This window comes from Dendropsophus ebraccatus, chromosome 12 (assembly GCF_027789765.1).
Source record: "Dendropsophus ebraccatus isolate aDenEbr1 chromosome 12, aDenEbr1.pat, whole genome shotgun sequence".
Taxonomy (NCBI): domain Eukaryota; kingdom Metazoa; phylum Chordata; class Amphibia; order Anura; family Hylidae; genus Dendropsophus; species Dendropsophus ebraccatus.
Genome location: NC_091465.1, coordinates 51,066,255 through 51,093,460, shown reverse-complemented (window position 1 = coordinate 51,093,460; position 27,206 = coordinate 51,066,255). Strand labels below are relative to the sequence as shown.

The following is a 27,206-nucleotide window of genomic DNA, read 5'->3' as shown; positions in this document are numbered from 1 at the left end:
TATTATCATCATTTACTTCCCAGGTGCTCCCTCTACGGTTAGCTTGTAAATCTGCAAAAAAAATAAAACAAAAACACAACAAAAGAAGGGCCTGCACATAAGACAGAGGGTAGCTGTCATAGAAAGTGACTTGCGCGTTTAATAGCGGAGTGTAAGTAAAACTGAGAAGACATCAGTTCTTTATAGTATTGCTGGAAGAACGCAGAGCCTTGCGTGTAGCAGAAACAAGGAAGATCTGTTGAAGTTGTATTCTTGCAGCACCGTCCATGCGTCCTAGCTACAGAACGTACAATACACATAAAAAAAAAAAACAAAGCCTCTGCCGCCATTGTAGCGTCTACTAATCTACAGACACTGCAATTCTAGATCATCTAGGATAATAATCTCATAATTCAATTTAATACAATAAAATACAAGAGGCCACTTGTCCATCATGTTGGAGGGCTATAAAAGGACTACGATGCTGGAGGTAGACGCTCTTGATTTACCGTTTCTTGATGAGCCCTAAATAAAAACATAAATAAAATCCAAGAGGTGGATGATTGTGATGCTTTGGAATGGACAAGTCTTTGATGACGTCTCATCTGTGTCACACGACATACGTCCAGTCACTGGGAGTTCGGCCATACTGGGGAGAGACAGAGAGAGGATTGTGATACAATACACACCAAACATTATGAGGATCAGTATTGTCACACTATGTGCATTATAGAGTGTTACAGGTGGGCAACGCAGCAGCTTGGATTATTACCAGGTACTGGAGGACACCACAGTGTGACTGATGTAGTATACCTGGCGGTGCATAGTCATACATGACAATGGCTAATCCGGTTCCGGATTCCAGGAAGAGTCGGATGGTATTGGGACTTTTTATGATGTTGTTTTACAATGAGGTAACAGAGTTGGCCGTGGCACTGCCAAATAGTTTTTAAGGATGACTATCAAACTGTGAACAGTTTTAACACCACAGAGTCATGTGAAACGTTTCAGACCCCCACCGATCCCTATAATCAGCTGCGAGAAGCGCCTGTCCTGCCTCGCTACAGGAGACCGGCTTCATAGACTTTCTATAGAATCTGTCCTTGCAGCGAGGCAGTGAGATCACTTCTCCCAGCTTATTCTAGTGATAGGTCAGGGTATGGCTGTTCAGACCCCTATACCAATCAAAAGTTTTCACATCTCTTGTTAAGTCATACCCAATACTTTTTTGAGTTTAAAATTCATGAACATCTGTGCATTAAATCAGTATTTTACAGCAGTAAATAAAATCCAGGAGTAGACATCTGGTGGCCTCTAACCTAGCCCTCAGGTCTAAAAGTTTGCCTATCAATTCACTACTAACAGGCAATAATGATATGGTTTAAACTAGACCAGATACTGGTGATGCCCCACAAATCATTCATAAAAAATGAAAACAACAAAGGGGGCCCCCCACAGTGCAGCATTGCCCATCATGTCTAGATCCCAATAGTGCAACAGCACATTTTTCAGCATGACACAGATTTAGTTTCCTAGCATTTTCGCTGGCATTGTGTATGCTTAGCTGTAAAATCTCAATTAAAAAAAACACCTCTACTTCTACTTCAAGCTCCAATTGATTGATCGATCACCTTAACTTGTTTTTTTGAAAACCGCATACTTTTTAAATATCTTTCATTGAAGTCAATAGGAGGTGGAGAAGGCACAAGAAGGCCTTTTAAAAGCCGCAATAATTTTCATTCAGCCGTTCATGTTCCTGCATTGCACGTATTAATTTTATCAGCTACAACAATTATCTCTAAATATTTCCACTTTTTGTACCAACGCACAGCCAAATTTTACAGAATTCTTTACAGCCCCAAATAATCAACATTTACTACTAAACACTGGATAATTAGGAAATACTGCCCTCTAGTGATCACAAAAGAACAAACATGAAGAGAAAACCAAGGAAAAACCATGCATAAAGTCATGCATCTCTCCTGCCTGACTGGAAGTGCACTTGAGAGAATTGTGGCCAGGATACCAGGGAACCACAATTAATGGTCAATGTGTGGAAGTTAGAACAACTTCCAACTTGACACACATACACACACGTGTGTGTGTTGTGCACTGAAAGTATTATATATACTATGCGGTTCAGGGAAGAAACAGAGTGCTGCACCTCACACCCATGGCTGATACTAGTGCCGCTAGGCTAAATAAAAAACACATCAGAATTTTGTGTATGAATTGATCAAGCCATACTGCCCCATGTACCTCGTGCCGGTATCTGATACACATGGGTCCCTACACTAAGTCTACACCGTGCCAGTCAGTGGCCACCAACCACCAAGCCAGGGAACGGGGGCCATGGGACGGCCCTGCGACCCCCATGCCACAGGACCAGACCCAAAAACACCACACCAGAACCCGGCCAGCACCGCCGGCGGAGAAGGTCGCCCCCAAACAGCACAAGTCTGGATGCCTGTGGCATGGGGGTCGCAGGGCCGTCCCATAGCCCCCGTTCCCTGACTGTGCACGCCTGCGGGGTTGGTAGCCACTGACTGGCACGGTGTGGACTTAGTGTAGGGACCCATGTGTATCAGATACCGGCACGAGGTACATGGGGCAGTATGGCTTGATCAATTCATACACAAAATTCTGATGCGTTTTTTATTTAGCCTAGCGGCACTAGTATCAGCCATAGGTCTGAGGTGCAGCACTCTGTTTCTTCCCTGAACCGCATTATATATACTATACTACAGTATATTATATATATATGAATATGAGGGGGGATGTCATTGGGTATGATGTCTGCTGCTCGGCTTCCTACTTCTTTTCTCAGCAGTGACAGCCCACTCGATCAATCAGCGGTAACAACAGTGGCTTTTTATTAATAGCTGCCCCAGCAAAATACCCACATTTTTTTCTGCCTGGATAACCTCTCTAATACTAGGCCATTGTAGAAAAAAAATATATAACACACACACAGATTCTCCTTTTGCTGTGCTCAATGGTAAGGCCACAGTCACACATCCATAGGGCGATCTGTGCCCACTGAGAGCGCTGTGGCCACTGACAGCACTATTCATAGGTATAGGTGATTGTGCAAATACAGACCATATAATGGCTTGCCAGTATTTTTTGCCGCACAGATCACGGCCCTTTTGCGGATCTATAGCAACTCCGGACGTGTAAAATTATGCATTGAAATGAATGGGTACTATATTATGGATCCGTAATTGAGGTCAATATAATACTGATGTGTAGGAGGGACTTAAGTCAGAGAAAAATTCAGAATATTTTGAAGAAATTTAAGGAAGTGTAAGGAAACTGACCTGAATGTCTGTCAGCTCTTTCAAGAAGCGCTTTGCCACGTCAGGTCCATTTTCCATAGTGGGTACGAGGAAATTCTGAAAAATGAAGGTTATAAAATTCACTTAATTCTGCAAAAATGGAAAAAAAGAATATAACCGACTGTGATAAAGCTCCTATACATGCATGATATGTAAGAGATGAAAACGCTCCACAGAAGAAGCAGATTTTTCTTCTCCTATTCTTTCTGATACCTTAAAGTGAATGTACCATGAGACCCGGGCTGAAGCACCGGAGGCAGGCCGACCCTCCCCCATTAGAATCAATGAAGCTGCATCATAGAGGGGCGGGGGTTTCCACCCACTGAGGGTGGGTCGGCCCGCTTCCAGTGCTTAAGCCTGGGCCTGATGGTACATTCAGTTTAATGCTATCTAAAAAAAAAAAAAAAAAAGAAGGTTGTTGGCTTTCCATTGGCCCTTTTACAGCACAGCAGAACCATTCCATGTACTGTATTTTCCTGCATATAGGACTACTTTTTAACCCAGAAAAGTCAGGGGTCATCTTATACGCCGGGTGTCATCTTAGAGAGAGGGTGCTGAAAAACGTTGGAACCGGACTGGAGAATCTGCGGTCACTGCATATGGTGGGGGGCTCAAAAACAGCCACATCCTCGCCGTATGTGGAGACCGTATGAAGGGCGGAGCAAGCTGCAGCCGTCTGGGGTAATGAAAAAAAGAGATACATCAGAGTAGCGCTGTGCCCAGAAAAACACATTTCACACATCTGGCTCGTTCATGTATCCTACCGGTATTACTGTGCCTCCTTCTCTGCCTCTCAGATTTCACTGCTGTCTTTTATTCATTTTTATTTGGTGTGTGTTGGAAGAGGGGTAGTCTTGTACACCGATTATATCAAAAACTCTATATTTTCACTGGAAACGTTGTGGGTCGTCTTATACACCGGAAAATACGGTAAATTGCAGGGAACATATAGTGCTCTATATATGCCCTATATTTATACGCTACAGATTTTTAGAGGACTGCAGTCCTCATATTTAAATGATCTTATAAATTATTTAGATCGCAGACATGTTGTACAAGATGAACAGAGTATTTCAGAAAGTCTTTATATAAAACAGACAAAACGTCTTCAGGACGCATTGTAACATCATGGTTTTGGCTTCTGATACTAGCATTATACTTGGCAAATCTCCTGGCGCATACAGAAAATGAACCCATAGACCCCCCAATCACCCGAGAGAAGCCAGAAAAGGGTAATTGTGGTCTCCACTTAGGTCATTTCCAGGCTTCCGGTTCCATACATAGCTTACATCCAGGTGCTGTGGCTGTACAGATCAGCTGATAGGGAGGTGCTGGATATTGATATCCCACTGAGCAGCTATTATTAGCCTATCCTCTGGATAGGCCATCAATTATTTTTCATTGGAAAACAAGTAAAGAAGTAATGTCCCTCTATAGATTTCCTTCTCCTTATTCAAGTCTGTGCATTTATTACAGTATACAGAACTTACTTCTCCATTGTAAAATATCCGATTAACAGGGCAAACGACACAGGCTGTCCCAGCACCGAAGAGCTCCTTTATTCTGTTCTCTCTCAGCCCTTTTACCACATCAGCCATAGTAAATTCACGTTCTGAAACCTTAAATTCACCCTGCAGGATTCACACAGTGGGAAAGAATAGAAGTAAGTGTGTGCAGTCCACAATGAGAACACAGCTTTAAGGCAGATTGGGTGGATAATATATTCTATGAATGTCTAATATGTCTGACTGTCATGCTCATTTGGCTCAGTTTCTGCATATTTTATTGACTATTGGTTTTGGAGTGATCCAACTTTAAAGTCAACTGTAATGCATAAAACAATAATGTTTACAAGGCAGCACTGCAATGGATATTCTGATTTACAGGCATAGCTATCATATGTCATAGCTATCATATGTGTGCTTTACCAGTGGGGGTTCCAGCAGACAGAACGTCCCACCAGGGATCACCAAAACGTCCCCTCACACAGTACACTGACCCTTCTGTATGTTATAAGAGAGGGGTAGGGGACCTTGGCTCTCCAGCTGTTGAAAAACTACAACTCCCATCATGCCTTGACAGCCAAAGCTTAGCCTTGGCTGTCAAGGCATGATGGAAGTTGTAGTTTTGCAAGGTTCCCTACCCCTGTTATAAGGTATCTTCTATTTTATGACCAGTTAAATCTGAACCTCACCCACTGTCGTGCCAGATCAAGGAGACTTTGTCTTGTCACTCCAGGGAGGATTAAACCGCTTAGTGGTGGAGTCACAAGTTCTTTCTCTGCAACCAGACACAAAAGAAAAAGTCATCACGAACTGTAATGCGATCAGAGTACTTATAGAAAATTGCCAAAGAAGCTTTATTGTGAAAAGGGCATTGAGTTTTGACATGTCCTAGGGAACACTTAGACCCCAACCAGTCACTAGAACGAGCCAGATGTCTGAGCTAAGCAGTTCCTCAGTATGCTCTGTGCCACATATGGCTGTGTCATAATGTAATACTATGGGACCAGAGAGGAAGAAGAAGAAGCAGGGCATAGCTGTATATTCTACTGCACAGACACACAAAACACTGTAATTTATAGAACTTTTGTATTTTTTTTGTAATTTATAGGACTTTTATTAATAAACAGCCCCTCAAAGTAAGTGTGCCATAAATGTGGAACATGCAACTCAGCTTCTAAGCTGCAGCAGGATGTCCGAGACCAGAGAAATAGCTGGTATCTCGAGGAATCAGAGAAGGAACGTAACTCTCTGTACTCCCCATGCAAAGTTATTCCCTGTGCAGGTTCCAAGACAGTTTCCATAGACCTGAAATTGCGGCTGTGGTGAAGAAGCCACCTGGATGAGGACACTGCTATGGCCCTCTGGAGCTGGGGGGCCATGTTAGCATATCTATAGCTGTAAGGGTTTCTTCCTTTTCGAATAAAAAAGCTGTACTTTAGTTTTTGCCATTGCCACCATAATGGTCCCCATACACCTTCAATAACTGACGGACAAACATTCAACCGTCAGTTCTCTCTCCTGTCCTCCCTATACAAAGGATGGCCGGGTGTTATTTATGGGACGGATTAAGATGCAGCCAGACAGCTCTGGATGCAGCTTTTCTCTCCTAGAACAAAGGGGTTAGGCAGTGGTTTTCCATCACGCCTATCCACTGACATAATCTGTTGGTGGCTGGTTGCAAGAATCTCATACACCTTATATTGGGCCCTTAAGAGTTTACAGTATTAGTAGACACTCCTGGCACACCTCTGGCTTTCCGTTGCAAAATTCTATGTCACAAAGTTCTACAGCCCACAAAGGAACACAATGCAGAACATGACTTGCCTCCTTGCTCATTGATCCAGTACATAAAGAAGTTCATGGTACCAGCTTCAGTCACTTGGTGGTCGTCACCATACAACCATAGAACTTGATGACATCCTTCCTTTGATGCTTCATGTTGTACATAAATTGTGGGTCCATAGTTTCTAGGGAAAAAAATAAAAATAAATCACACATCAAAACAATAAAATATAAAAACAGGAGCAAAAATCAAACCCTGAAACAGCTTCCTAGCTGAAAAATCTATTATGTCTATATCTATTGCAGAGTCTTTTACCTCCCAGCACAACGGACTCTTTTCTAGAGTTGCTTACTCATTACACAAGTTGTAATGTTACAATCTGTTACCCCAGTATTGTACTATGTACCTAGGTGCTATGAATGTTGATGGAGCATGAACACCACATCACCTAGGACAGGTATACACAAGGCACACACAAGAACCTGTACATTCTTCTCTAATGGCCTATGCTGAACTATATAAGATAAAAAAAAACATCCTGGAGTGCTTCTTTATACAGTACATAAGCGGTTACTTACCCACCCAGCTTGTAGTTCCCTACTCCCCCCATCCAGGCGCGCACATATTTTGGATCTGCTAGAAGTGAAACTGGAGTAAATCCTCCACTTGGAAAGTATGGTCCTACAGGTCCGATGATGATATACAGTAATGCATGGTTGGACTTTGTGACTCCAAGAGATGGCTGCATGGAGAGAGCAGAACTAATTATGTTTTCTCTTTTATTTTTACTTCTAAGAGCTTAAAGGGGAACTATCAGCAGGTTAGATGAATCTAACCTGCTGATATGTTCCTATTGCACATAAGACGAAGAAGAGGAAGGTATGTCTCTTATCTTCCTCCTTGGCGCCGTGTCGGTGCAGTTAGTAGTGTTCTTCATTGTCCGGTAAGACAGCCCTCCTAACGTTCTCACCAGACCACGGGGAACACGACTAACTGCACAGGAAAGGTGCTGACGAGGAAGGTAAGAGACACACCTTCCTCCTCTGCGTCTTCTGTGCAATAGGGACATATCAGCAGTTTAGAATCATCTAACCTGCTGATAGTTCCCCTTTAATAGACATAAATGTGATCCGTCCTTTATAACTTTTACACAATCTTGCACAGTACGGGACTTTCCAAGAACAGTGAAAAACACTTTAAACTAGCAAAATTTGTAGCTCAAACTACAAGAAATAGAACATTTCCTTGTGTTCGAAACTATTATACGGTAGTATAAAGAGGAAAAAAAAAAACGGGGCTGCATGTACAAAAGACAAATTTTCATTATACTCTTGTGTAACAGACAGCGTTATGAAAAGCAATAACTATACCTCTGTGCCAATAAAGGTGGGCCGTATATAGAGACTAGCTGAATTGGATTTAGGAACCCAGTCTCTGTCAACGTCAATCAGTCTTCTCAAGCACTCTAACATTTCTGCCTTGTCAAAAGACTGAAAGAAAGAAACCAGAAGGAATATTAATACAGGGACGCCAATTGTGCCAGTCATTCAGGAAAACAAAACATTGCAAACTCCTTTCATTAGGACAAGAACAAGATTACACACGACAAAGCTTTTACTACATCCTGCAGAAAAGGTCACTGTCTACCATCCCTGACCTGATTATATCCACTTTACTTTGTCAAGCCTATAGACTGTACAGTATATGTGTACAGTACAACTGAGCGCACTCAGCAAATACATGAGGAGTGCATTATTTTATTTCGTTACTGGGTTTTTATAGTGGATGATTTGACACAGTTTGGCCTGTGTTAAAGGGGTTTACTGGGCAAAATAGACTGATCGGCGGGGTGCCAAAGAGAACAGAAAACGGGTTTAGTTTATACTAAAAGGAAGCACAAATAAACTTCTATTTCTCTCAAATCACAGTACGGCAGCTGTATGGGACCATGTGTTTTTATGTGAGTTGTTATTTATTTAGGCGCTGTGTCTATTATCAGGATAGGCCATCATTTCTAGATTCCTGAGGGTACAACTCCCAGCACCCGCATCATTCAGCTGATACGGTCACGGCACTCATGTGAGCACTGCAGCCTCCTCAGTGTTTAGCTATGCTCCTCCTAGCATTCACTATACTATTAGTAGCAGTGATGCAAGGTACTGCAGTGGTGTACCTTTCAAGTCAATGGGACAATGCTGCAGTCGCTTGCACCATGGTAGACCTCTTACATAATACACAATCATTAACACTTACAGGTAGACAAGCCCGAAGTGCTGTCCGATGCATCCTCTCCATGTTCATCATAGGACGAAAGAGACGAACCTGATTGTCCTCTCCTCTGTAGGCTTTCATACCCTCAAAAAGCTACAGAAAAAGGATAATAAATAAGCAATAAATTCATAAGTAAAGCAAGAGTATACTCCACTATGCAACATAGAATATGTACCACACTGAAATTTACCACCAGATTAATGGGCATTGCACACTGAAGGACTCTCCATGCATAACATACAAATCCAGATTTGAACCAGTTATATCCAGTCTAAAATTATATTTACTTGGGGTCTTCATGATGTGGAATGCTTAGAGCTATGACATTCACAGTTACCCAGCCATGTCTAAAAAGACACATGCCCCCTCTAATAGGTTTTAGGGGTGAAGCAGCATTACTTTCTCTTCCTTACAAGTTATAGGGACCTAGCTCTGATCCCAGCCATTTTTTTGCTCTTACTAAACAGCCACATTGCCGTAATTGTACATCCAATGACTGATGTCATCTGAAACAGAGGAGAAATATGGAACACAATGCACCAGTATATTTCCTCCAAGCCCTGTAACCAGCTACATCAATGCATTCTCTCATAGCAGACATCATATTTCTGCACTTTTATAACTTGAAAGTGATAACAGGTTAAGGACTCGCTCACTGTGTGAAAAACAGTACGGTATACAGTTCCCTGCATGGCATTACTACATGCCATTACCTTCTTGACAACAGTATTTTACCTCAACTGAGTAGTGAAGTGCGGAGGATGCAGGGTGAAGGGAAAGGTTCTGGAAGGGTTTAATGTGTGGCTTTCCCCAGCCTTTCTCACTGGTCCATTCTATTGTCAGCATATGGTCTGTGAAGGTTTTTCCAAACACCAACTCTGACACAGCCGGCTTCTTCTTAGGATGTTTGTTCAATTCTACTTGCAGATCTGCGGACTAAATCAAAGTATTTCATACATTCAATAGATAAAAATTGCAAGGGGCGATAGTCCGGGTGACTGTGCCTTTAATAGTAAATGTCCAGGACTTTATAAACATCTTCTTCATTCAAGCTGCCAGCTAAAGCAGCCATATACCTCCATATAGTCAGCGACCCTTACCTTGAATGACGTGCTTACTGCTCGCCATGATATAACAGGCAAACTGCGTTGAACTGATATTAGCTGTTTCCCGAAAACCTAAGGAAAGAAGCAAAACACATATAAGGGGTAACCCAGTACTCTAAATTATAGAAGTATATGTTCAAATGCAAATCCACAACAAAATGTATGCGTATGATATGGGGATTATGCTGTGGCTTCCACCTTTTGCTGACAGTACTCAGTTACTATAAAGGGCAATAAACATCTAGACTGCAATCATATTCCTAAAAACTATTTTATATATATATATATATATATATATATATATATATATATATATATATATATATATATATATATATATATAATCATTTACAGTCAGCTTCTTGCCAGCTTGAAGTGGCTGATAACAGGGAGTAATAGAGAATGTATCAGGCAGATTTTAGCTTTCTCAATCCTAAGAATGTAATTAATAAGGGATTAACACGAGGTAAGAAAACACTGGATTAGGCTCACTTTCATCATTCTGGCACATAAGCTGTCAAACAGTCCGCTCATAGCGCCTAACTGGAACATGAACCGATTCTGACGGATGAAGCTTATGGTACAATATTTCCATTAAATAAGCATAATCATTAGGAAACATTTCTGACATGTTACAGGGATATGGGTAATAATCGGCCAGGGTCTCACTGCTGAGGAGAGGAATGCCTGGTGGTCTCTGTCCAGACAGATCCATTATAGGTCTATAGTGAATATGGCACTACCGTCCATCCTCCTCCTTCTCATTCCCCTGATCAGTGGGGAAGGACGTGTCCCTGTGAGGTGTCAGAAATCTTTCTAGATGACAGGTTTGATTTAAGTGCATGGAGACTCCAGGAGGTATACCACTATATGTAGGTGCAAAAGGCTGCAATATGATTGTTACCCTTAAAAAAGAACAAAGTTGCAGAAAATTCTTTACATTTCTGAAGATGCAGTACAGTAGGCATAATTGTTTTACAACACACAATATACACAAAAGTTTAACATGTAGGATATAAAAGGTGGCACCCTGACTTATAAGTTATTTTACTTTATGAACAAAACACTATTAAACCATACTTGCAGGCCATTGCAACTCGACAGGGATCCCATGACTTGTGAGAAAATGGTAGAAACTGAAGTGGGTGGCTTCTTTGCGCCACCCTGTATAGTTCAAACAAACAACTATGAAGCTGGATTAGACAAATCTAACCTGCTGATAGCCCCCTGTACAGTCGGGGACACAGGTATGCGTTTTACCTTCCTCCTTGGTTCCAGTCCCAGGCTATAAGTTGGGGTAAACTTTGTTCCGGAGGACTGGTAGGAGCATTATTGCGTCATCTGGTCCAGTCCCTTCTAATGATAACCAATGGAGGTGGTGGGCCGGATGATGTAGCAGTGCTCCTAACAGTGCTCCAGAGCGGAGTTTACCCCAACTAACAGCGACGGACCAGCGTCGAAAAGGACAGTAAGACACATACCTTCCTCCTCAGTGTCCCCAGGGGGGCTATCTGCAGGCTAGATTAGTCTAACTTGCTGATAGATCCCCTTTAGGTCAATACAACCGGACAAGGGTCACCAACATCACACCTGCTCTTTCATGGACCCTAACCTATCCCAGTATTCCCATCTGGCTTACACTTCTACAGACCACACCCACATTTCAGGAAACCCAAGGTCCATGACTAGCTAGCCACCAATTATCATGCCCTGGAGGCTAACACTCCTACAACCCAGATTAATGCCCTATTTCAGAACAGACCCCTTGATAACATACTGAGTCAAAACCATCTCCACAAGCTGTCCTCCTCTGCTACTAAGGCTACATTACACAGGTCAGCCACTCCAACCTCCAGTCCTCCACCACCTCGCTAAAGGCCAACCTTTCTGACTTTGAGCACAGGCTACAGGTCCTCCTATTCGTATTAAGAGGTAGCATCTGTCTCAACACCAGTATGAGGCCCCTCTTGGGCTCATACCATCACCAACAACCCCCAGCTGGGTAATGAACCATTTCATCATCAAAGACTCCAAACACACCATAACATATATACAGGTGAAGTCCATTGTGTCAATAGCTCATCCGTATTCTGAGGCACATGGAAACGTTATCTAACAGTGCACAAGGGGTTTTTTTTTTTGTTTTTTTTATTAAGTACCCCATTATATGGTGGCATCATAGATCTTTAACTCACGCAGGGCTCAAAAAGTTTCAAGGGAACTTTTTAAATTCTTTAAAAAGAGATTAAACACCTCACCTGGAGTTCGCAGCATCACTGCACATTGTATAAATGTATAAAATACCACAATGTCAAAACCATAGTACATATGCACCAGGTGACCTGGGCCTATTTCTCTTGGGGAATAGAGTTCGGAGACCTACAATCTGAAATGTTTCTGCTGTCTCCTCGGTAGCTGATCTGCCTACGGATGGAGGGTTCTGACCTGATTTCCCACAGAGGGATTAACAGCAATGCATTAATTGTCATGCTGGCAGCACGCGGACGACCCGACCCCCTGGCAGACTGGGTACAAAAGGCAAAGTGCTGATTTGCATTCTGCACAGCTCAGCAAGTTTAGTGTCGTGAGAAGCAAGCCCCTGACATGCAGACTCCTCCTTTAAGGTGGGCTAGGGAAGGGCTCTCCTCCACCCAAGCCAATCAGCCCACAGGACTGTCTTCGTAGTTCACTCTGGACTGTGGACTCTGGACCCTATGAGATGACAAATGAACACTGCACAGTGATCACTAGTCACGTCACCAGAAAGGATGAGCAGATGTATAGAAAAGGCTCTCCAGGACTCAGGAACAGCTTGCTGCCTGCTGGAGGTTGTCAAGCAGAAAGGGTGAGTGCATCATTATATAACACCGCAGAGGACTTTCCAGGACATTTCCATAGAGTGCAGTCTATAGAGAATTGCAGCAGACTGGGTTATCATAAAATGCAGCTTTTATTCCATTCTTACAAATAAGCATATGGCTGTGTTGGAGCACTGGACTAATAGATACACCAGGGCAGCCTATTGTTAGGGACATCAATGGAGATAGAAAATATGTCAGCTCTATATGTATATAAATTGTCTCCAAGCTGTGACACTTCACTTGTTGCAATTACAACTCCAAGCATACCCTGACAGCAGGGGGCGCTCACAGGATGCTGGAGGTTGTAGCTAAGGTAGCAGCTGTAGTCCTTCATCTCATACTGCAACATTTTTATCAATTTTGCAGAGAAGAAAAAAACTTAATCGCACATTAGAAGTTGGATGATATAAACATCACATGGCACAAGCCGTCATTTGTTTCAGCCTTGCTTTCAGATGGTAAATCTATTGGCACTATGAGAGTGTAAGCGCGTCATCTTTTACAGACTAAACAGTCTGTTTCTGTACATATGTAGCACCAGGCTCCATCAGTGATACAAGACACTTGGGCTGTGAGGGATGCAGGATACCACATAACAGGTGTCTTATATGTTGGTTTTTTGTTACTCTAAATAAGAGGTTATACTAACAAGTTCACGGCATGATTTGAGTTATAGGCTTCACACTATTCATATTAACAGGTTGCAAATATCTGTGTATATGCATGGAGTTCCCCTTGAAGGATACACTGCACCTCTCAGTTATCCCTCAGCAGGCACTAGGGGGGAATTTATCAATGTTTTGGGTAGATTTTGGTGTAAATTTGTCACACTTTTATTTAAGCCTATTTACTTAAATGTTTTCCTGTGTTTTGCGCACTGATTTTGTGGTAAAAGCTTTGATAAATTCCCTCAGCGTCTCCCTGGGGACAAGGCCTCTCCACAGCACAGAACTACAACCAGCATAGTGGTACTGGCCGGGCTCCTGACAACCTCTCAGGTGCTTCTCTGGCACTTGTCGCTGGCATCGGCTTCCAGCCCCATGACCTCCTCGTGGACAAGCCCCGACATGCTTCTCCTTACAAGTTACAGCAATTTTCCCTGACACCTCACATCATTGTGCCCTTCATTACCTTTCTGGTGCTGAGATAGTCTTTTAAATATCAGATGTCCTTTACAGTGAATTGTTCAACTTATCGAAAAAATTGCCCAGCATTGTGGTAAAATGAAAGGGAAAAAAGCCTATTTAAACCAATTGAATACCCCCTCCATCCAGTACTACTGTTCTGGTCCTTCACACTTGGGTTATGTACATGTCATGGCCCCAGGGATACCATGGCCATACATCCCTGTCACCGCCGCAGTCAATCACTGGCCTCAGTGTTAGACCGCATGTCATCCCCAAAGCCTGTGACTGGCTGGTGTGAGTATCTGAGGATCTAGAAGAAATGGGTAATTAAAGGGCTTTTTTACACTATTTCTATTTTACAACAATTTCTAGAGCTGGGAAATTCTCTCATTAATCCCTTTAAACAGTCATTAATAGTGTATTACAGAAAGGGAGCTCTTTATTTCTGCTGGAAACAGTGGAATCATGAACTGTTCACTTTTATCTGTCTTCTACGCTCTGCAGCACAAGTTCACACTTTCCTATACATTGGAGAGAGAGCTAAAGTACTGTTTATCCTGATCCTCTGGTTCATGTCCATTCACTACAGTGAGTGCTGGTAGGCCAATATACCAGCTTCAGCTCATAACCAGCTACTATATACCTTCTGTCTATAGTCCACAATATCAAGCTGATGATTGCCAGATAACAGACTGTAGGAAAAACTCCATGACCAGGCGGTGTAACCTTGGAAAACATTTGGTCGGTTCACATGGCATATCACTGGCTCAGCAAACATGACTAAGTGCCCTCCAGGTGCGTTTCTGTAATGCTTCCTCTTAATGAAGCTTTTTGTTATCCACATAAATGTAGACACATAATAAACACATAAGTAATCGTCTATAATATTTGATACCTTTAAGGTATCTCGTGCTATCGGCATAATGTACCTTTAAATCTCTCCCATTTCATGCCTGCATTGGTGTTTTACTGTTGGATCCTTAGTGAAATAGAAGAAAGTAAGAAAAAGGTGCCATGCTACAGAAGATTCCTCTAGGCCAATCAGTTTTGTTCTGTGTTCATACACTGCAGCTTTTTTTTTTCTTTTTTGCAGCTTCTATGCCTTATATATAATAGAGCATTCTGTATAGTTAAATGTATACAGAAATCTAACTGATTGAAAATATAACAACCTCAGCTACTCGCTCACGAACAGAAATAGAACATATTCATGTGAACAAGGCCCAAGTCCGTAGTTATAGAGAGGCTTGTAAATAGAAATAGAACAATGCTTCCCTCTAGTGTTCAACTCTGTAATTACATGTGCTAGAAACAGAACACCAGAGGGCGCTCTGCTTTACTGTAACCGAGATGTACAGTAAATTGCTGCTTTGTTAGGTGGACTTTACCAGAGGGTGACATGGACCCGCATGCCCTGGCCCAGCTGCTGGACCTGACCGGCAGCATCCTAGAAATATAAGGTGATCAATTCAGGTCATTGCAGCCACAGTCGGGTCAGGATATGCAGCCTTAATATGTGCCTGTATTTTTTACACCTTCTATGCCTCATATACAATAGAGCAGTGATTTTCAACCAGTGTACCGTGGCACACTAGTGTGCCACGACACATGGACGGGTGTGCCGCGGGGAAAGTTCCCCAAACTATGGTGCCCCTGTGAAACAGGAGAAAACAATGGGGGTGAGAAACCTGGGGATGGGGGAGAGAAACAGCGGAGAGAAGCAGTGGGGAGAGAAGTTTGGTGGAGAGAAGCACAGGAGAGAAGCATGGGGGAGAGAAGCATGGGGGAGAGAAGCACAGGAGAGAAGTATGGTGGAAAGAAGCACAGGAGAGAAGCAGGGGGGAGAAGTATGGTGGAGAGAAGCACAGTGGAGAGAAGCACAGTGGAGAGAAGCATGGGGGAGAGAAGCACAGGAGAGAAGTATGGTGGAGAGAAGCATGGGGGAGAAGTATGGTGGAGAGAAGCAGGGGGGAGAAGTATGGTGGAGAGAGGCACAGGGGGGAGAAGAAAAGAGGCCCAGGTTTCACACTGAGTTAGTATAAATACATTTAGAATCTATATTATTAACTATATGTATAATATGTACTGTTTTAGTGTCATTTTGTGCCATTTTGGTTGGTGGTGTGCCCCGGGATTTTTTAAGTATAAAAAGTGTGCCACGGCTCAAAAAAGGTTGAAAATCACTGCAATAGAGCATGGTACATAGTTAGATGTATGACGTAAAATAATCTAAATTACTGCAAACAGGACAACACATACAGTCCATAGTGTAAATGAGATTTCCTATAATTTCATACACTTTGCTTCCGGTGCATATTGGTAATGTAATATAACATATGGACCAGGGGTTAGGTAGTGGTTAGGTAACTGGTTTAGAAATTTCAACTTAAAGGGGTACTACAGAAAAATTACTAATAAATGAACAGCTTATAAAAACTAAAAACAAAGTTCTAACACTTTGTAAATGATCTTCATTAATTTTTACAATTTCTCTGGTCATTTTCTGCCTCCTTATTATCTGCTGGAAATGCACATAGCCTACAGCATTTGTACCCAGGACCCCAGTCACAACTGACCGTAACTATGTAAGAGTGGCCTTGGCACCTCAATGCAATCAATACCTATGGACAATTATTGGCTTTTTAGCAATGTTACCTTAGTGACACAACCTATACATGAACTGTGTACAACCTATAGGCTTTCTATAGTTACATCCACCGTTACCGAATAATCTACTGCAGGAGATACTACAATAGGGAAAAACCAGTATAACAGGTACTCTATAATCTGTAAATGCCCGCAGGGCAGCTGTATGTGTAATAATCACTTTATAAGCCATTTCTAGCCTCTTCTATGTGGCTCAGCGTATCTTCTATCAGAAAGGTAGAGTATGGCAGATCCTGGAGATTTCACTTTCAGCTGAATAAGCAGTGGTGAGGTGAGACCAGATGCCAGCCACTAAGGGCCCTATTACTCGGAAAATCGTTGTATTGTGTGAAAAATCATGATATCACATAGATTTAAGTGACAATCTTTCCGTGTGTATTCAGGCAATGCTCAAGCATGGCCACTTTATTCCACTGGCTGTACCCAGTATTATAGCTCAGTTCCACTGAAGTGAATGAGGCCAAGCTGTAAACCAGTGGACAGATGTGGTGCTGTCTTCTGGGGAAAAAGCAGCTTTGGTTTTTAATCCTGAGAACCCTTTGGGCCATTTGCACATGGACATCAGAGCATGTCTGCATGTCGGCCACTTCTGCAGCGGATATCGTTTTACCATTTTTTTTTCCCTGAAGGTCCAAGCTCCTTAAATCTTTCTTCTCTAGATGTCTTTCTTCTGTAGAGGTCTACAGATTTACCTTTGCAGAGTCAAGGATTTTTTAATCCAGAAGAAAACCTTTTTGTTTTGTTTCACGTTAAAAATAAGGAGGAAAAAAAAGCTTCAAAACCTTCTATATCTCGCTGGATTTGTGACTGCATCAAACTGGCTTTTTTCCTCTGCAGGTCTTCAATCTCCGGATTTCACAAGGGCTCATTCCATACTAGTTGGACAAAGCATAGTCTGGTTCCATTAGAAGAGATTTGCCAATCTGCCACTTGGTTGTTCCATGCGACATTGGTTAGGGACTTGGTTCCCTTCATTCTGCTCGGACAACCTTTGCTAGGTCAAGCCTCAGTGCTGCGGTGCAGGAAAGCCCTCCCATGGGGGGGGGGGGAGAAGACATTATTATGTTAATGTCTCTTTACTAAGACTATGGCAGTCAGGAGGCCGCACATTATAGACTTCCTGTAGGAGGGGCTAACCATTTTTTTTTTTTATGAATAATTAAATATTCCTCCTCGTGGCTCGAGGGGGTCTCAAGGAAGACACATTAACATAATGTCTGCTTCTAACACATGTATAAAATGCAGAAATCTTACTGTCCTTAAAGAGGTACTCTGGCACTTAAAACATTTTATATATTATGCCCTTATATAAAGCGTAATAAACATTTTATTTTTATGCTCCCTTGCCGTATTCCTGCGACGTCTCTGAATCCCCCACTGACCGCAGGTGCCATCGCAGTAACAGCCAAGTGGGCCAATCACTGACTGAGATGGGACATCATTACTGTGGTCAGCAGAGGACCCGGAGAAGGCACAGGAAGACACAACAGTAAGAAGATGTAGGTTTTATATAAGGGCAGCAACTTACAAAAAGTTTTTAAAGGGAATCTGTCAGATCCCTACCAGGTACAAAGCTGCAGATAGCTGCAGCACTTCAATTTCTAAGGAAAATGCTGCACGCAGATAGCTGTGGCACTTCAGCTTTTAAGGAAAAATTACCTTTAAGTGGTGGATAACCCCTTTAAAAGCATTTTCAGGACCTTCACACTGATGGCCTACGCTTAGCTCTATATTCAGTGGTATGTGTACCTGGTACTGCTGCTTGTGTAAAAGCCAATGGGACAAGTTGCAATACAGCTAATACAAATGCATTAAAGTGGTACTCCAGAGAAAATGTTTCTTATTAAATCAACTGATGTTAGACTTTTACGGAAAAGGGGCCACGCTGGTATTTACCCACTTGTGTTCCAACAGTCGCAACCAAGTGGGACTACGTATCAGGGTGGTTTGGAGATCTCCCCCACTGGGAGGTACCCCTTGGAAACAGGTTTACTTACCCTAATGGCTAATCATATGCTTTGAGACTTGCAATCGAGGCTCTGTGGACCACTTTCTTGCATATTCAAATTTTATAGGGGGCAATGTATTAATGGAGACTCTTGAATGAGTACTACATTGGATTTTTTTTCTGATCTCCCTGAGCCCAGTGATTGTTGTGATTTGTAAATCAACTGATGTCTTAAGGTCAGAGATCTGTAAATTTCTTCTATTTGAAAAAAAATCAAGTTTTCCAGTACTTATCAGCTATTGTATGTACTGCAGGAAGTGGTATATTTTTACCAGTCTGGCACAGTGCTCTCTGATGCCACCTCTGTCCGTGTCAGGAACTGTCCAGAGTTGTAGCACATCCCTATAGAAAACCTCTCCTGCTCTGCACAGTTCCTGACAGGGACAGAGGTGGCAGCAGAGAGCACAGTGTATCTACTTCCTGTAGAACATACAGTAGCTGATAAGTACAGGAAGATTTTTTTTTCATATAGAAGTATTTTACAAATCTGTATAACTTTCTGACATCAGTTGATTTTAAAGCTTTCCCCCCCCCCCCCCCTCCGTAGAGTCTGGTAAGCAATGAATAGTGCTGACATAATGATGTTGAATAAACTACAATGAGTTACATTTATTTTTTATCTCTTTTTCTGCAGGAAGACAGAACTGATGTATCCTCGGAAGATGCAGAAAATCCCCCATACTGTTTCCTATAGAAGAGGCCTGAATGAGGCAGACGTGCTCTTCAATCAAGGACTTTTCATAAACTGAGAACTTATAGCTGGATAAATGGGACGAAGGGAGAATAGGAGAGAGTGAGCGTCTATAGCAGAAGACAATGCATGTTGCTTCATCCATCTGATGCTAACAATGCAAAGGTAATGTAACTGCTGGAAGACCCAGGAGATAAATGGGCCCATAGGACGCCTCCTGTCCCCCCACAGGCTATATTTACCCCGCATCTTTCTGGCGGTTTGACGTCCATCTTTTAGGACGGCCAGCAAATTGGGGCCAAAAAACGACTGTTATTTCATATAAAGAACATTATTTGTATAATTATGGCCATTGTTATAACTAACTAAATAACGGCCATGAAAAAAGACCGTGTGTGAACATAGCCCTAGAATATGTTCAGGTTTTTAATTGTAGTTATTCAATACAAAGCCAGGAACAGGTCAAGAACAGAGGACCCGTACAGAAGAAAGACTGGGAAACATATACATGCGGGAAGTGGGCCAAATGTAGTCAGCAGCCATTAAAGTGAATGGACCTTCTGCTGAGCACCACAGTTTACATGAGCATCCCTCTTTCTTGATGGCACGTATAGCTGGGTCACACTGCATTATCTCTGTATGAGGCCCGGTCCACATACAACCGATTCTGCCGCTGGTATAAGGGGTAATTCCAGTTTATCCAGAAGAACAGGCTCGGCAGTAGCGGGATTTGGACCAGGCCGCCTGTTCCATTTGTATAGAAGTGTTGCTGCATGTGATCACACTACTGATACATCTCCCCAATGTGCCCACCACATGGGGGAGGGGAAGCTCCATGTAGGTACTTTAGCTGAGTATTTGCTAAGCCCATTGTACCTAGATGCCCCCGGGATAATAAGAGGTATTGAGCGGCAGGACCCCACACAGCAAATCTGTAGTCTGTAAAGAATCATGGCCTTTATTTTGTTAAACTGGGATTAACTTAACGTGAAAACCTTTGTAGACGCTGCATTGTTATGGATGTCAGGTGCTATGCATGCTAGTCATGGGTGCCAGCAGTATGTACATGGGTGTATATATAAGCCTCTGGTGTGTACAATAAACATATCTATAGTAGACAGAGGTGAAAAGCGTGCCCTTTTATCCTCTTACCTTTCTTTTAACTGTATAGAAAAATGCAGACTGCACTTTCCTACAGAAGCCAGGGCAAAACAATGTATACTGTGCAGTATACTATTTTTTTAACAATAAAGGCCACATATAACACAGTATGTCTTTACAATAGCTTACGCCTCAGAATTGCAGGAGTGGCGTCACAAAGTACATTGTGTCCTTAGCTTCCCAAGTTCTGGAAAGAGTACAGCCTGCGGTGCTACGCCTTCTATGCACCTCCTAGTAACTTCTATTGAGTTATGTAAAACACATATCACAGCTTGTTTGGCTGTTTTACGCTTCCCAACCACCTCAGCCCACTGACAGCAAGTCATGCAGGGTCAGGGAGGCCTTGCCCTTAAAGGGACATTCCCATCTCAACTAATATAGTTATACTTGTTGGACTCGTCTGTGTCTGTGAGGAATGAAAAGTGGAATCTGATTGGTTGCGATATACAGTAGGTTTGATAAATCTCCCCCTATATCACAATACACCTACATTATAGCTATATATACAGACCACTGCTTTTAGAGCAGAGTGGTGGTCTGTAACCTAGACAAAGATGCGTGAAAAATTGGATGGAAAGAACAGACATATCAGGAGAAGGAGGGGAGTTTGCTAAATAAATGTATTTGCAAAAATATTTAACTAGATGAGCCCTACAAGTATAACTATATTAGTTAAAATTAGAATACCCCTTTAAGATTTAGGTGTGGGTTCCACTCTGGAACTATCAGCCATCTATGGCATATCCTATAGACATGCAACATGTGTCCTAAAGGGAATCCCTTTAACCATAGACCACCTCAAAAGGAATAGGTGCCACATAAGTGGAGCAACAATGTCTTTTAGCAGGCAAACTACATGAGGCCATGGGTACAAACCAGCCCCAGATAGGCATAAGTACTACCACAGAGCACAATACATGCAGCCATGTACCATATGGCTCTCTGCTCCTCCAGTGCTGACGTCTGACTACAGATACTGGCACAGGAAGGGAGAACGACCTTATAGTGAAGGGGGGAGCACTGCAGCATCATGGAGGAGATGATATATGCTGTGGGGATGGTGCCCGGCACCATGGCAGGAGTGTTGCTGTGGCAGTGCAGAGTCTTTTGTGACTAGAACACCTGCATGGTAAAATAATACCCATGAGCCACATTCTTCAATCCTGTACAACCCCTCTGAGGCTCAGGCGCACCATCACAATATAGCAAAATACCAGATACTCCTGTCTAGGTCATCTACGAGGACCTATGTAACCACATTACAAACATTCTGTATCACATACTACTAGTACAGACAGTGCCATGAATACACAGCATACCGAGCAGAGAGCAGAATACAATAAGTAGGTCAGTCCTGGGCTTCCAATACTAGATCTATAGCACCTAGGAAGTATAATGTAGCCTCCACTAGCCGTATGTACTGTGCAGGCTGTTGTATCACATGACGTGTTGTCATTAGTGCAGCTACAGGAGCAGGGTGACCTTCAGGAAGTCTTCTTAGAAAGCTCAGCAGAGTGACAGCCATGATCTATGACAACCACAGGTAGAGCAGTCACTTTCATTGGAATGCATTGTCTGAAATGTCTGCAAGGACTAATGCAAGAAGTGGGCCACTCACCTTTAGTAACCTACACATGTATGCTATGGATATGCCTAAAGGGAAGCTGCATGTTCACACACGACAGAAAGCTCTGCCCTGTGCATGCATTTCTGTACTCTGAGGTATGGGATTGCGTCTGCACTGTGCATGCATTTCTGTACTCTGAGGTATGGGATGGCGTCTGCACTGTGCATGGGCTTCTGTACTCTGAGGTATGGGATGGTGTCTGCACTGTGCATGGGCTTCTGTACTCTGAGGTATGGGATGGCGTCTGCACTGTGCATGGGCTTCTGTACTCTGAGGTATGGGATGGTGTCTGCACTGTGCATGGGCTTCTGTACTCTGAGGTATGGGATGGTGTCTGCACTGTGCATGGGCTTCTGTACTCTGAGGTATGGGATGGCGTCTGCACTGTGCATGGGCTTCTGTACTCTGAGGTATGGGATGGTGTCTGCACTGTGCATGGGCTTCTGTACTCTGAGGTATAGGATGGCGTCTGCACTGTGCATGCATTTCTGTACTCTGAGGTATGGGATGGCCTCTGCACAGCATACATCTGAGTACAGAAACCCATGCACAATGCAGACACCGTCCCATACATCTGAATGCAGAAACCCATGCACTGTGTAGACACCATCCCATACAGATGTATGGCGGGAATATGCAGTTGCACAAATGTGCACCTATTTTTGCTTTGAAATATAACATAGAAACATAGGTAAATAGGTGTGTACACAGGCTTATAGGAGTGATCCACTATGACCAGTTCTGGATCTAAAACTCTCAGGTTTCTTATGATGCTGCATATGAGCGGTGATGTGGAATTATTATCACTCTATAGTCTCCATATAAACATGGATGCAACATATCCGGTACTCACCTGGAGAACCACCTTATACATATATATGGAAAACACCTATAGATTCTGGATTCTATGATGAACGTCCTATACCCCAGAAAGAAAAACGGGGGGAAAGAAATAACCGAATGGTAAAATGAATAAACTAAACACCTATAAGCCCATCCGATATACAAATGAACCAAAGATATACAATGCATAAGTACAAAAAAACTTTATTGGAAAATATCGCAACAATGATATGGGCAAGAAAAAAATACATAAAAACAAACAAAGACCCGGGAGGTGGGAGACCAAACATGAGGACAGATATATGTTTAAAAATTAAAGTGCAAGTGCATATCTTAAATGCTCATAATTTGGCTATACATAGCCCGGTTGTAAACATATAGTAAAGTACAAATACTAGAGTATATCCAAAAACACAGGCTGCATAGCTCAATAAGACAAGGTATAAGCAGGTGCACATAAACAATGTTACCCAGGGATACAGTTCCCAAAGCCTCAGGCCTCCCACCTCACACTCCTCCAACGTCGTTTCGCTATTGGCTTCTATTGGCTTCTTCAGGCTATTGGCTCCCTGAAGAAGCCAATAGCGAAACGACGTTGGAGGAGTGTGAGGTGGGAGGCCTGAGGCTTTGGGAACTGTATCCCTGGGTAACATTGTTTATGTGCACCTGCTTATACCTTGTCTTATTGAGCTATGCAGCCTGTGTTTTTGGATATACTCTAGTATTTGTACTTTACTATATGTTTACAACCGGGCTATGTATAGCCAAATTATGAGCATTTAAGATATGCACTTGCACTTTAATTTTTAAACATATACCTGTCCTCATGTTTGGTCTCCCACCTCCCGGGTCTTTGTTTGTTTTTATGTTTTTTTTTTCTTGCCCATATCATTGTTGCGATATTTTCCAATAAAGTTTTTTTGTACTTATGCATTGTATATCTTTGGTTCATTTGTATATCGGATGGGCTTATAGGTGTTTATACATATATATGGCCTATAGGCCACTGGTCTCCAAACTGTGGTTCTCCAACTGTTGTGAAACTACAACTCCCAGCATGCCTGGCTGTCTTGGTATTCTGGAAGCTATAGATCTGAAACAGCTGGAGAGAGATGATGGGGGATTATTGCCATAGGCGCAGTCACACCAGTATGTAAGAGGCCTGCACATACCATGACCAGCATAGAGCGCTCCAATGTTATTACAGACTCAGTACTGGGGCCAGTGCTCACATACATAGGATAGGATCTATAACAATGTATATTGACCCCATATCCTGCAACCAGTATGTTAGTGTTACATATCAGCTCCAGGTATAGGGGATCTATAGCCATACATACAGGCTGTATACAGTGTTATATGACAGTATTACATATCAGCTGTATATAGGATATCCTCCTGTAGCTATGTGTATGGGGATCTATAGTCACACATATAGGATGTATTACATATCAGCTGTATATAGGATATCCTCCTCCTCCAGCCATGTGTATGGGGGGGATCTATAGTCACACATATAGGCGCTATTATATATAAGCTGTATATAGGATATCCTCCTCCAGTAGCCATGTGTATGGGGATCTATAGTCACACATATAGGCTGTATACAGTGTTATATGACAGTATTACACATCAGCTGTATATATGATATCCTCCTCCTCCAGCCATGTGTATGGGGAGCTTCAGTCACACATATAGGCTGTATACAGTGTAATATACCAGTACATGCATTACTTATTAGCTGTATATAGGATATCCTCCTCCTCCAGTAGCCATGTGTATGGGGATCTATAGTCACACATATAGGCTGTATACAGTGTTATATGACAGTATTACACATCAGCTGTATATATGATATCCTCCTCCTCCAGCCATGTGTATGGGGGGATCTATAGTCACACATATAGGCGCTATTATATATAAGCTGTATATAGGATATCCTCCTCCAGTAGCCATGTGTATGGGGATCTATAGTCACACATATAGGCTGTATACAGTGTTATATGACAGTATTACACATCAGCTGTATATATGATATCCTCCTCCTCCAGCCATGTGTATGGGGAGCTTCAGTCACACATATAGGCTGTATACAGTGTAATATACCAGTACATGCATTACTTATTAGCTGTATATAGGATATCCTCCTCCTCCAGCCATGTGTATGGGGATCTATAGTCACACATATAGGCGCTATTATATATAAGCTGTATATAGGATATCCTCCTCCAGTAGCCATGTGTATGGGGATCTATAGTCACACATATAGGCTGTATACAGTGTTATATGACAGTATTACACATCAGCTGTATATATGATATCCTCCTCCTCCAGCCATGTGTATGGGGAGCTTCAGTCACACATATAGGCTGTATACAGTGTAATATACCAGTACATGCATTACTTATTAGCTGTATATAGGATATCCTCCTCCTCCAGCCATGTGTATGGGGATCTATAGTCACACATATAGGCTGTATACAATGTTATATACCAGTACATGTATTACACATCAGCTGTATATAGGATATCCTCCTCCTGTATCCATATGTATGGTGATCTACACTCACACATATAGCCTGTATTACACATCAGCTGTATATGTGATCTCCTGCTATATAAGAGCACTGGGGCACGGATCAGGGTGGCTGTATGGCCGGCTCCGGTGCTCAGACCAGGCTCCGGTACCGCCGTGTTACCGCTCCCCCCTCCATGCCTGTGTATGGATGATGCCCAGAGCGGCTCTCCCTCCCCCCTCCCCCGGATCCGGTCTGCTCTCACCTTCACCCCGGATAGAGCTGCCCCGGTTGCCATGGTCGGTGACTGCCCGCACGAGCTCCTCAGTTCTGCCGCTCCTGAGGCTTCTACCGCCCACCCGAGCCACGGGAGCCTGGGATAAAGAGGCGGGCGGGGCCAGCGGGGCCCAACCATACATGTCTATAGAGAGCCCCTGCCTCCTGCTGGACTACAACTCCCACCATACATGTCTATAGAGAGCCCCTGCCTCCTGCTGCACTACAACTCCTACCATACATGTCTATACAGAGCCCCTGCCTCCTGCTGGACTACAACTCCCACCATACATGTCTATAGAGAGCCCCTGCCTCCTGCTGGACTACAACTCCCACCATACATGTCTATAGAGAGCCCCTGCCTCCTGCTGCACTACAACTCCCACCATACATGTCTATAGAGAGCCCCTGCCTCCTGCTGCACTACAACTCCTACCATACATGTCTATACAGAGCCCCTGCCTCCTGCTGGACTACAACTCCCACCATACATGTCTATAGAGAGCCCCTGCCTCCTGCTGGACTACAACTCCCACCATACATGTCTATAGAGAGCCCCTGCCTCCTGCTGCACTACAACTCCCACCATACATGTCTATACAGAGTCCCTGCCTCCTGCTGCACTACAACTCACACCATACATGTCTATAGAGAGCCCCTGCCTCCTGCTGCACTACAACTCCCACCATACATGTCTATAGAGAGCCCCTGCCTCCTGCTGGACTACAACTCCCACCATACATGTCTATAGAGAGCCCCTGCCTCCTCGACTACAACTCCCACCATACATGTCTATAGAGAGCCCCTGCCTCCTGCTGCACTACAACTCCCACCATACATGTCTATACAGAGTCCCTGCCTCCTGCTGCACTACAACTCCCACCATACATGTCTATAGAGAGCCCCTGCCTCCTGCTGCACTACAACTCCCAACCATACATGTCTATAGAGAGCCCCTGCCTCCTGCTGCACTACAACTCCCAACCATACATGTCTATAGACAGCCCCTGCCTCCTGCTGCACTACAACTCCCACCATACATGTCTATACAGAGCCCCTGCCTCCTGCTGCACTACAACTCCCACCATACATGTCTATAGAGAGCCCCTGCCTCCTCGACTACAACTCCCACCATACATGTCTATAGAGAGCCCCTGCCTCCTGCTGCACTACAACTCCCAACCATACATGTCTATAGAGAGCCCCTGCCTCCTGCTGCACTACAACTCCCAACCATACATGTCTATAGAGAGCCCCTGCCTCCTGCTGCACTACAACTCCCAACCATACATGTCTATAGACAGCCCCTGCCTCCTGCTGCACTACAACTCCCACCATACATGTCTATAGAGAGCCCCTGCCTCCTGCTGCACTACAACTCCCACCATGTCTATAGAGAGCCCCTGCTTCCTGCTACACTACAACTCCTACCATACATGTCTATACA

The 27,206-nt window shown here is 43.3% G+C and overlaps 1 protein-coding gene and 1 long non-coding RNA gene across 2 annotated transcripts; one reads left to right on the top strand and one right to left on the bottom strand.

Moving 5' to 3' along the window:
• Positions 1-103: 103 nt before the first annotated feature.
• Positions 104-25,856, bottom strand: LOC138769796 (branched-chain-amino-acid aminotransferase, cytosolic-like). The gene is made up of 11 exons (XM_069948480.1): positions 25,749-25,856; positions 9,977-10,054; positions 9,612-9,812; positions 8,859-8,969; positions 7,976-8,095; positions 7,184-7,347; positions 6,647-6,789; positions 5,512-5,597; positions 4,808-4,948; positions 3,300-3,374; positions 104-628 (listed from the first exon to the last, which is right to left on the bottom strand). The coding sequence occupies exons 1-11, from the start codon at positions 25,779-25,781 to the stop codon at positions 590-592; spliced, it is 1,191 nt and encodes a 396-aa protein (XP_069804581.1). The 5' UTR covers positions 25,782-25,856; the 3' UTR covers positions 104-589.
• LOC138769798 (uncharacterized) lies at positions 12,668-20,454 on the top strand. The gene is made up of 2 exons (XR_011359309.1): positions 12,668-12,827; positions 19,280-20,454. It is a non-coding gene; the product is annotated as an uncharacterized lncRNA (long non-coding RNA).
• Positions 25,857-27,206: the final 1,350 nt, after the last annotated feature.